Below are 12719 nucleotides of genomic sequence, written 5' to 3' on the forward strand. Positions count from 1 at the left end.
TACTTAAAAAACAAACAGTATTTCAGTGGAAGTTCTGTGTGAGGGGTCAACAGGCACTGTAAGTGGCAATGAAATGAACTAGGTTCAAAACCAAGAATGCACTGACATTCTAGTCACCTTTCCGCCTGCACCATGTTACAGAAGTTGTTCTGATTGAAAAAGTCATGACATTTCCACATCCGACTACATTATACTATTGTGTCTCTGCAGCCTACATCTTATGACTGAATCATCTGGGTAATAAATATGCAGTGAGATATAAATATGCTAAGGGTGCTGTTTAGGGTTGACACCATGTTCAACTCTATCTGAAGCAGTAGAAGACCTATAGATTGGAGTACCTCTTGGCATTTCCATGCAGACAGTTTACAGTATCTGTGGTGTACAATAATTCTTTGTACTCTTCCTATTTTCCCCTGCTTTCTCCATTGTGGTTCAGTAGTATGTCTTCATAAATGAGTGGAGTAAGTCTGGGTTTGAAAAAAGATAATTGCTTTCTTTGGCTGGAAAAGAAGTGGAGAAATAATAGCAGAAGCCGTAAAGGCAACCAAAGAGAGTAAAGGAGGATGGGACATCTAAGGAGCTGATTTTATTCTTGTTCACTTATTTCACACTTTAACATTAAATGTATTCTAAAATCCGATAAATGAGGTGGGGGATTTATCTGGTGGCTGCAAAGACAGTAGGTCACTTTGGAATCAATGAATGGCTCAGTTCTCTTCAGAGGAGCAGGAGATAAAATTAAAGCATCGTATTGACTGTTCCAACAGCCTCATGGGAGGAAGACCTGTTTCTTCTGTATGGTTTCTGCAGACAAGCCATGTATGTTTATTTAATTTGTGAATCAACCCAGATCCTAGTGGCAAAATTAGAAGAAATTTCAAGGGGACTAAGATTTCACTTACCATCAAAATATTCTTCCTGGTAAAATTTTAATTTTATCGACTCTGTGAAAGTTCCAGTTCAGTTCTAAACTCTGTATCATGAGGTCACTTTGTACTTAATGCATATCTGCACACAGTTCCTCCAAATGTGTGAAACATGTACAATACACATTTATGTAAAAACAGTAGGTTTTCCTTTTGAGCTTACCTCAGTTAAATCAACAAACTTGTGTCTGAGGCTTGGTAAAGACTCAATAGCTCGTATCTGTTGAATTAGTTCATATTTTTTCCTAAGCTTCTCCTCCTCTTCTTCTAAAGCTTGCCGAAGAAGTTCTCGATTTTCTTCACAAACTTCCTGAACTGTAAGAAAAGAACTAATCTCTGTTAGCTGGCTGCATATCTTAACAAGTAGTCCATCTGGAGGATAATTCATATGCACTTGTGAATAACGATAATAATACTGATAATAATAATACTTGAGGGAACAGTCTGGCATTGGTGGGAGGAATGAGTAGAGAAACAAATGAGTACTTCCCACCTCCACTATCTATCATTCTATTCAACACATAAACATACTGTATATGTACTTAGGCACTTTGAGTTACTGCTTTGTAATTTCTGTTCTAAGTAGTGCATGCTGTTGCATTATTTAATAAAAAAGTATTAGAAAATAGCAAATATTCATAGTTTTTCAAGCTATATATGTGATAGAAATTATTGAATTACAAAGGCTGGTAGGGCTTTTCAGAGTGGCTAACACCCTCTTGCCTGCATCAGCCCTTACTGATTCAAGTATGGAGATACGCAAGCAGAGAAAAGTCTGCTCACCAAAATATGCACAACTAGAGGTAGCCTATTCATACAGTAGATGTTAATGTGGCATTGCATTGGCATATGTGCAGCCATGCCAGTCAGAACAGCCTTCTCCCTGGACTTCATTAGCTAATGCATTAACTGGAGAATTTTCTTCAAGAATAATAGAGGATGAGTAACATTATTTCCCATCATCCTAACAACTGGTCTGTCTTGGAGGTGCTACATCTTTCTCCCTTGTGATACTGTCCTTCTAGGAGATGGGTTTTCCTTCCTTAGCTATAGTCTTCTCTGGACTGTCCTCTCTAGAGAAGACAATAATCTTGAGCCATGATTCTTTCACAGTGGTTGCTAGGCAAATCCTTTCTTAATCATATGAATCACAAGAATCTGAGCTTCATAACTTGATTTGACAAAAAGTACAGTCATTCACATATGCTACTTTTAGATGGAAGGGAAACTAGTTGCAGAACATTAGTGCTGTATTTCTCCCTTTCAAATAAAGACTATTTCCCATGACCAGTAGCTTAGAATTTCTGATCTACCCATTACCAACTTATTCCTGGAATTCATATTCATGCATTCAAGGGAATGTATAGCCTGGATCTTTCCCTCAACTTCTCTTTCCTTTCTGTAAAAAATGTAATTGGCACATTAAAAGAAAGATAAAGTAATTTGGGGACATTTGGCACAATCTCTCATTTTTTTGGCAATATATAGATACCTATCTGCTGTTTGTATTTCTGGAGCTTTACTTTTGCTTGCTTTGCATTCTTGTGTTCTTCCATGATCTGTTCCACCAGCTCTCTCAATTCTTTCTGTTCCTGTAGACGTTTCTCTGCATACTGGTGCATCAGCTCTGCTTTCTAAATCCCAAAAAAACAGGTTAATAAAATTCCTGACAACTGTTGGTAACTGAGTGTCACAAAACATTGAAATAGTACAAGGACAAATGGACTTGAAGCATTACAACATCCACAAAAGTAGCAAAGGACGTTGTCTGGGGACAATACATAGAGACCTAGATTTAAGCTTCTCTCTCTATGTTTTATTTACCCTCAACAGCCCTCTGTAACATTTGCACTGCCATTTTCCAGGATTCCCTTCAACATGTTTCTAAAAGCAGTCAAAAAAAGCCATCTCTGGATCTGGTTTTCAGATACCAAGAAGAGTGCCCATATAATATGCAGCTTGTTGTGTCCATGCAGGATCTTCTTGGGTCTAAGTCATATCTCTGTAATACACAGAAAGTCTACTTTTGGCTATTATGTTTCTTTCTGTGTCAAAGGAAATGAACAGGAAGCAGGGAACTGGATTTTCCCAGACTAGGAATGCATGTACATAGTAGGGTTCACTTCAAGTTCTTTCTACAGCTTGTCTAAACAGACATGAAGACTCAACGCCAAAAAAGGTTGAAAGTTTTTTTTTTTAAAGGACAGAGAAGGAACTCATTAAGCAAGTTTCCCTTTTGCAGTGTGGCCTTTATGAAAATCATGTACATTTGTGGTTGCATCTTAAATTGCTGAGACACTGCAGAGCCATCTGTGAGAGGGGCCAAGAGAAAAATACTGGCTGGCCTACAGGGCATAGCAGCAAACTGGCTAACAGAAAAGAAAAGCCTGTGATAGTGACTATGAAAACTTTAAAATCTATAGTATTAGTTATTTCTTGATCACGTGTTTAGTTTATAGGAAAAGCACTGGGAAAATATTATGTGAGTTTGGGAAAAAAAATGAAAAGACCTAGCAATGTTTTTGGGAAACTGTGATTTGCCAGATTGGAAACTGTGTGAAAATACTTCTTGGCATAAATATTCAGTTTGCCTTGTATATAGATCCAAAAATGGTTCTCTGCCTGAATTTTCCCCTAAGAGAGACCTAGGCATGTCAGGTAATATGAAGTAAGTTGAATTCTATCAGTTTAAGAAAACAAATTCTTTCATATTTGTGGTTCTCATTTTAACAAGACAATGAAATTAGTCATATATAGGTGATTTCATTGCAAATAGTGTTTAGTATCTCAGTATCTGTTCAAAAAGGATATGCACAATGACATGAATATAGGGGAGAATGCTTTAACCTTCTGTTTTATCCAATTTACTTCATAAGTGTTATAAATCAAATCAAACACTTGTAAAAAATACTTTAATGTATAAGCACTGCTGTATCTGGAAGTTATAGCTCAATTTTTCCATAGTTTGCCGACTCCAGTGAGTAAAGACACTGTACAGAACTTTTACACCTTCTTATAGTAGGTACCATCTGTGGTATGTTCTGCACTGACTGAATGTAAGCAGGATTTGAGCAATGTTGCATGTATTACCTCTTCTCTCATTAGATCAGCTTTCTTCTTATTTTCTTGAATTACATTCTGATGGGCTACAACTGCTTCTTCAAAACTCAGTTTCCCTTGAAGCCTCCTGCACTCTATTTCAGCCAGCTGCTCTTCCAGATCTTTTCCATGCATCTGTTTTTGCCATTCCAAGAATTCAGTTGGGTCTCTAGCCCCCTGTAGCAAATTTTCAATTCTGCAAGAGAGAAGGAGTATACTGTTCAAGGGATCTGGCTCTGCAGCCCTGCCTTGGTTCGTAAAACCTTTCTAGGAGTTCACTGTGATATAAGTTGTTTGATTTCTGCAGAGAAAAAAAGGCAGTCATCACAAAGTCATTTGAAAGACATATTTAAACTCCAGTCTAAGAGGTATTCCTACTGTGTGGAAAGCCTAGTAAAGCCAGGCTGTAAGAACGTGTATGAGGGCATAGACCTGAATGTTTTCAGTAAAACAAAGCCCCAAGAGAGGGCAAACTTTAGCTACATATGGATTCTCCTAAGGAGCAAGGAGAATCAGGCTGAAGGTATGTACATTTTCTCAGGGGATTACTTTGTTTACAGGTAGAACAAATAACTTTTCTCTTTGGCAATCTTCATGGCCACAGAGAACTAAAACCTTCTCTGCTTAATTCTATTTCTATTTTGAATTTTGTCAATTACATAATATTGCTGTAATGAGGCAAAGAAATGTTCAGCTGTTAAGCAAAACCACATTTTTATTTTTTGTGCTCAGCTAAGAGTGAAAAGCATAGCAAAGCCCTGAGGCAGGCCCATCAAAGTCCTGGAGCAGAGGATTGAGAGAGCCAAGAATTAGGGCAGAGACACTTACTGCAGCTCCCCAATGCACATATATATGTCTATATACATCTGTTGTGTGTTAAATGCAGCTGCAGATTAAATCTCAATATAAAATAGTGTTAAGTTATGGGGAAAATGTATTCCTTTGCTGAGTGGAACAAAATTCTGCCAGACAGAATGAACAGTATCATATGTAATATAAAAGAACTCCAGTATACATACATAGCTGATAACAGAAGCTGAGTGATGCATAATATCTTACTGCTAAAATCCTGATCTGTATACCAAAATTTGCTGGGTCCAAAGAGCAAATCCAACCTTATGCAGTCATTCCAGAAGTTAAAATGGTAACCGTATTTACTGCTTAGCCTGCTAAGTCAGGTGGATTAGAAATAATACTAAATCAAGATGACATGATACAGGTTTTATCTTTGTTAAAATTATTAGTGAAAATGCTCTGTAATTCTAGTAGTAGTTACAACCTCCAGTGTCCGTTCAGGAGTCAACCTCTCCCTAGTTGATGTTGCTGAAAACCTATTGCTGCTGAATAAGGATTCCTTATGTCAGATGAATAATTATGTCAGGATTTCTTTGAGCCCTAAGTGCACCAAAAGGATCTGCAACCTTTTATTCCCCACCCCTGCATAGGATTTAGTTGCTTGTGTTCAAAGACAGCTCTGTTGCAGTGCGACTGTGTCACACTGGATCAGCCTGCAGTGCAAAAAACTGTGTGAGGAAAGGTATGGAAAGTCCTGGTGTGTGTGTGTAGTTTCTTACTGGGAGCCACATTTAAGCTGATGTTAACAGCCTTTGTCATTGCTTAAGCTATGCTGTAGGTACACCTGCACCCAGCCTGGTACCTTGTTGACCCTGCCTTGTTGACTTGGCTTTCTGGCTTGACTTCAGCCCTGACTCATCACCATGGACTCATTGAGCAATCAGTGGACCGTGGCTGACCCTTCTGTCTGTTACTGGATCCGCTCTGCTGCCTTGGCAGAGTACCGTGGAACTGAGCTGCTGTCAGTGAGGACATTGTCCCTGCATGCCTTGCTGTCACCCCCAGCTCCTGGCTTATCTTGCCTTCTGGAGCAGCACATGCTTAGTCCTTCATATCTTACCGTGATGGAAGTGGACAGGTACTTTTATATACATTTAAACAAGTTCAAGTATCAAATTTGGCATGTTTTTGACCAGAAACCATTGAAGAAAAGAATAGAATCATAGAATGTATTTGGGTCAGAAGGGCCCTTTGAAAATCATCCAGTCCAACCCCTACAGTAAACAGGGGCACTGTTACCAGATCAGGTTGCTCAGAGCCCCATCAAGCCTGACCTTGAATATCTCCAGGGATGGGGCCTTCACCACCTCTTTGGGCAACCTGTTCCATTGATCTATCACCTTCATAGTGACGAACTTTCTTCTAATATCCAACCTAAATTTACCCTTTTCTAGTTTAAAACCATTACCCCTTGTCCTATTGCTAGATGCCATATTTAACAGCTCTCCCTCAGATTTCTTATAGGCACTTTTCAGGTATTGGAAGGTCGCTATAACGTCCCCCCGGAGCCTTCTCTTTTCCGAGAAGGATGAATAGAGGTATATTAAATGATTTGTCTTAATATATATGCATCTTTTATGAAGGACACAGAAATAGATGTGTATTTGGGTCACTGTTTATTCTGGAGAATTGGAATATATATACCAAGTTATCCTTATTGGACTTGCAAGTGGACACTAGCCGGAGTGCTAAATCAGAACAGACTCACACTGTATTGCATCTACAGGAAAACAATTACATTAATGTAGACTTTCATTTCAGGCCACTTTTCTCTTTATTTGTCAACCATGTTTATAGAATACCTTCCTAGTGCCTTGCAACAGATTCATTATTTTAGTTTACTTGTAGTATACTTACTTATTTTTAATGTGGTTAATTATTCTATATCCAGGAATGTGAAAAGTAATCTGAGAAAGAAATGTGATTATACCTCTTGAGCTCCTGTTCCATTTTCCGCTGATAGAGGGCACCCTCTCTTAAAATAGCTGCAGCATTTAATTTAATAGGTATATTGTCAATCTGTCAGGAAAGGGAATATATATGCTATAGTTAGTAATGTAAACCATAAAACAGAGTATAAAAACATTTCAATGGGTTAAATAAATCGACCTAAGATAGCATAAATTTTACTTAAAGCATTCATCTAGCATTAATCTGACATTCACAATGAAATTGCATGCTGTTCATAAACCACTCAAGCTGCTTAAGAAATCAGCAAAGTCCCCCAAGTGGATTATAAATTTGTAATCACTCTTGGACCATGTCAAATCCCATAGAATGTGTTCACTTCCTTTCATTTTTTTCAGTGCTCATATACATAGCGGGCAGGGATTCCATCTGCTTTGGACAAAGAAAATAAAGTGCTTCTCTGAAAGACGGTAAGTTAGCCAAAACCATTAAAGTAAAACATAACCAGTACCTTTCATAGGAAGGTCTCAAAAATGTTTTATGAATAATCACTATTACAACTTCAAAATATTTCTAAGACAATTGCCATCACCAATTGCCATATCCATTTTCTGGATGTTTTCTAGAAGTGAAGTACAGTTCTTAGTGACTTTCAGGCCTCATAGGTAACTTGGACTAGATCCTATGGCTGCTTTGCAGTTCTTCAAAGTATTGCCTTAGGACCAGCTTGTAGACAACCTCTAAATACTGAGGGAGGAAGGGCACAATCTCTCTGACAGTTAAAAATGTGCCCTGCACAAGTAGGCTATTAAGAAAAAAAATATTGCCTTTGCAGGCACTTATAATAGACCTGATGTGAACCAAGACAAAGCAGCGCCGGTGGAATGAGAACTGGGGTCATTCCTGCAGAAAACAAAGCTTAGCCGTGACACGTTTGACCTAAGTCCAGACAAGTTCTGTGTTCAGAATCCAAACGTTTTTATATTCCAAATTAACAGCTTAATGAGTGGCTGCAAAACAGATGCACAGAATCACTCAAGCTATATGCTGCAAATATTGTACGCACAAATACATAACTGCAGTCTCCTGAAACACATAAGCTAACTGGAAAAAGAATGTTTTATAATTAATTTTAATTAGTTAGGTTGAGGATAACAAACACCTGCTATCACCTAGAAATTCACTAAGTAAAATTACTGTGTTTTCCACACAGATGCACATTTTAACAGACAAAAATTAATTACCTGTCTGTTTCTTGACAAAATGATGATAACTCAAAGCATTTAGGAAAAGAACCCAAAACCATGTATTTTATTTCTTTTACCTGACTTACTGTACTTACTTTTCTTAATGCCTAATGATGCCCTTCCTTCCTCGTGGTCTACTTCTCAACTCCTGCATTATATGAACATTCCCCCCTCAGGCTGTATTTTATACACTATACTGTGTATAAAATATCTACTTGTACATTTTCTCTGACACATGTAGGAATATTCATATTTTTGGCAATTACCTGTGCATACAGATTTCATGTTCTGTATTTACTAACTATAATTAGGATTAAGAACTAAACTAAGAATGATTATGGAAATACCTTTCACTTCAGTTTCCCAGCTTATTAAACAGAAATATGACTGTATGACAATTAAACTGAAATATGACAGCCCATGTAATCAAAATATCTGGGACTCCTAAGATAGATGCAGACAAATATAAGTGAAATAACTGAAGAGATTATTCTAAGTCATGTGGTATCAAGGAAGTTTTGAGTTTTACTTGTTATCTTCCTGACGTGAGATATCTTCCCTTTTTTTCAAGATGAGAAAATGCAAATAATTGGGAAAATCACAGATCACCGTAATTGCTGTGCAAAAAATTGTATTCACTATTTCTACCTAATGAACACACAATAGCTCACCAAATTCAATAATTATGTAAAGAGCAAGGCCTGATATGAGCAAGAGGCAGATTGAGAGAGAGTGAGAATGCATTTGTACTCTCATTCTTCCAGGGAAACGGACAAATAGGTATTTAGTAACAGCAGTGAGAAATAATGGCTGCTGCACATAATAAATGTATCTGAAATGAAAAAAAAAAGTATTTAATATCGTGGGTGTTCTAAAAAGAGGAAAGGAAAATACTAGTTGGTTAAAGCATTATGTATTTTCATTAATTTGAGGACAGATTACAACCTTATTTGGATATACTTTCCTCTTAGGATTTGTCTACTCAGAGAGTTGTGCAGGCAACAGGAGTAGAAAGTATTTTAGAAGTCAATAACAATTTGCCTCTCTCAGCTTGAAAGTTACAGCAGCATCTTGAATATCACCTAACCGACCTTTAAGGCAAATGTGTTTAGATGAGATAAAACTGATAGTGCTCCTGGAGGAGATACTAGCGGGTGTTAAGAGTGGCCCTGATCAATGCCATAAGATGCCAGATCTATATCTTTCTTATTAAATTTAGGCAGATGGTTTGACTCTCATTAGTCTGCACTAAGGTTTCAGTATTTTAAATTATCAGAAAAGGAAGTGGAATATTTGCAGTCTTGAACTAAGCCCACAAAATTACAGGTCATGCGTGTTTGGTCTAACTATGTAAATGTTTCTTGGTTTGTTTTTTCCCCCCTTTTTTGAATACAGAAGGGACTGGAATCTTACTACTTCCCTGTAATTTAAATATTGCTGGATTGTAAGCAAGCAGAGTGAGTAGGTGATATTGTTACTAAAGATAACTTCAGTTTGATAAATGCCAGATATGCTTTAGAAATAGTGGCCAGATACCCAGTTCCCCAAGCAGGGAATCAGTCTTTCCAAAGTGTATATAAACTAGACCTAAATATGTAGTTTTAAAGAGTAGGTAGACCTGCTCACAAGGTATTTGAGGTCACAGTACAAGCACAGCTTCCATGTTAAATTATTTAGCACATGAACTTGAAACAAATGAAAGGTGAAAGATTGAACGATGTAAGACTGAAGATTATCTGTAGTACAGTTATAGCAGAAATAGCAATGTGATTTTTCATGTTACAGCACTAAGGCTGAACAGCCCGTTTTCCATGTTTACAATTCTCTGACCCTTGGAAATCCTAGCAGAGAAGCAATCCGTATAGCGGATTTTATGACCTCAGTATGTGTCTGAAGGAAACAAGACAAACATCCAGACTGATTGTATATTGTGTATCAGACAGTCATTAGCTGGAACGATTGCTCAGCATTCTTTAGGATCTCATTTTGAAACAGTGATTTACAGACACAAGATTTTTCTGTCCCTATGCTACGTTCTTAAACCATGGGTTCACAATTCTTTTTTTTCCCCCGTGGACTATTCTCAATCCTCACCATTTCACATAAAAACCTCTCCCTTTGGAACGAAAACCACTTTCAGGCAATATGGTTACATTGTGTAACTGCACACAACTTACCTGGCAGGGCCCTCAAGGGAACCAACAGGTCTTCATTGCCCTGCCCAGCCTCACCTAGGGCCTCCACTCACGGTCTGCTTACTGGTCCAGGAGCCCTGCTTAAGCTCAGGTCCTGGCTTCAGTGCTTTCCTGTTATGCTGGAGGTAATTCTGCTCCTGGTTGTCTCTCTAGTTCTGTCTCCTGCTGTCATGGACCTGAGTTGCTGTTGTAGCCTTGTCTCCTGACTGCACTTCTCAAGTGGTTACCCTGCTTTGCCTAAGGGTGACTGGCTGTCAGCAGAACCCATCACCACCACCAGCTCTGTCATGTTCAGGTACTGTGGCCTGGTTGGTGAGGGCACTGCCTGTGCCTTCATTACCTTTGGCTCCTCATTTCTCTTCCCTCTTGGAGCAGCCACACTCTTGTTGCTCCCTGACCATTTCTTTGTGGATTGTTCATAGTGCATAGACCAAATCCATCCCATTCTCCTAGCCACAGAACTTGGTGTGAAAGCATGGGTTCCAGTAAAGTTTGCATCACCACAGAATTTGCATGTCTCTTTTTCACTCCAAAGTTTTCAAATACTGACAACAGTACCTTAAAGGTTACTCACCTTGCTTTGGATCTTTTGAGCCCGGAATGCTGGTTTACTTTTCATACTGTCATGGGTGTTCTGCAGTTCAGACTAAAAGTACATTTCATTTCAGAGACAGATTTTCAAGTACTCAGCAAAAAGTATTAAATATTTACCAAAAATCACTCTTGAATATTCATCTAGAGTAACAAATACAATCATAGGGGATATATTTTGGAATTGTTATATCCACAAAGATTTGCTATGTACACCCAACTTAGTGAGAATATTTCATATCAAATGACCATACAAATGTACATCCAAATACAGACTAAAATTTATTGACTAAAATAATGCTAATAAAGTAAAAGTGATGTTTTGTCTGACTATGAAATATTACGTATATATTTGAATATATTCAGCTCGTAACTGAAATAGATATTGGGAAGACAAAATAGGGTGTCAAAGCACACTTCTTGAAATTATTGAAAAGTGGTACAAGTCTACTGATTGTTATTAATTTCATTTTATGGTGTTAGATATAGATACTGATGTGAAAGTATCTTGGGGATGAACACAGTGAATAGAATATGCAGATGTGATGCTGAAATTAATGTACTGCATACTATGGTGACATAGTTGTAAACTGGAAAACAACTAAAGCAAGAGCTCTGTATGAATGGGACCGTTATTCCCTTGGCTTGACTACTCTATGGCATAAAAGTTAATGGAAAAATAATATGTGGGTTTAAAGAAATATTGCCATTTTGGAGACTTGTTAGAGTAGTATCACAGGAAGGCTGCTTGTCTCAAAATTAGGAGAATAATGAAGCAGCACCAGAAGTATAAGAAAAGGAGGTCGTGCATTATGCATCCACAGACACAAATGTTAGTATAGTACGTCTGAAAATAATAACATGGATGTGAAATGACAGTACAGCTATAAATTATAGCACATAATTCCTACACTCAAATAAAGAAAAATTTTCAAATACTTTGAGATATCTTTAAATACTCTAGTCATTTTTTTTATCTTCATACTGGGGGATTTTTAGGTAATAAAGTGTTTCATAGCATACCTCTCCCTTTTGAGACTTCATGGTTGCACATCTGAACTGGTTGGCTTTTGATTTTCGGAGAAAATCCTAAAATTAAAGCAATTATCTTAAAGACTATGGTACATTTCAATTCTCTAATAAGAATTTTCTGAGTCTAAAAGCCTTGCAGCCCAGACCAGTATATTAATTTGTTTCCAGTGAATGAAAGCTTGATTTAGTATTTACATGGATTTTCATTCCTGATTAAAGACTCAAAGTAGGCAAGACTTTATTTTCTACATAGTTCTGTCTGGTTGGATCCTCTGCATAGTGCACCAGGCCTTTGTCTGCTCATATGAAACATGTTGCTCATCCAGAATTCAACTTAAAAGCCTCCTAATTATCTATGGCATATCTGTACCGTAGGTAGTAACTGTTTCCAGAGTGCTAACAAACGATGGCTTTGTTTTTAAGTTAAATTAGAAGAATTAGAAGTAGAATCAGGGAATCTGAGCACCGAGGGTTGTTCCAGCAGGCACATACCTAACAGTAATTCCACCTGTCATTTTAAAAGGAGAAGCACAGGCAGCCACATTGCTAATTTTTGGATATTTCTTCTGGTTGTGAACAGTAGTTTCTAATCAAAGCTGTGAAACATCAACTAGATTTTCTCATGGTTTTCTGGACAGCAGCTGCCCATCAGCACTTCCATTACTGCCTAGAGTTTGGCTTCCAGTGTTCTCACTCCATGCTCAGATATGACAGCTACAGCTTCTGCTAAAATGCTATTTTAAAAAAAGGCATTTTTAATGTATATTTCTTTTAGGACCCAACACTTCAGCTTGTTTAGCAAACAGTCTAGGGAACTGACCTTTGTGAATGCTTTGGATGCCTTTTAAAACATTCCAGAGGCG

At 37.7% G+C, this 12719-nt stretch overlaps 1 protein-coding gene across 1 annotated transcript in view; it reads right to left on the reverse strand.

Moving 5' to 3' along the window:
• The window catches only part of CFAP99 (cilia and flagella associated protein 99), a 58740-nt gene that overhangs the window by 14750 nt on the left and 31271 nt on the right, over window positions 1-12719 (reverse strand). Inside the window, exons 7-12 of the mRNA XM_010179415.1 lie at window positions 11848-11913; window positions 10808-10879; window positions 6814-6902; window positions 4020-4224; window positions 2422-2563; window positions 1093-1244 (exon numbers count right to left, since the gene is read on the reverse strand). Coding sequence (XP_010177717.1) covers window positions 1093-1244; window positions 2422-2563; window positions 4020-4224; window positions 6814-6902; window positions 10808-10879; window positions 11848-11913 — 726 coding nt within the window. The remainder of the gene's footprint in view (window positions 1-1092; window positions 1245-2421; window positions 2564-4019; window positions 4225-6813; window positions 6903-10807; window positions 10880-11847; window positions 11914-12719) is intronic.

This window comes from Mesitornis unicolor, unplaced genomic scaffold (assembly GCF_000695765.1).
Source record: "Mesitornis unicolor isolate BGI_N332 unplaced genomic scaffold, ASM69576v1 scaffold912, whole genome shotgun sequence".
NCBI classification, from domain to species: domain Eukaryota; kingdom Metazoa; phylum Chordata; class Aves; order Mesitornithiformes; family Mesitornithidae; genus Mesitornis; species Mesitornis unicolor.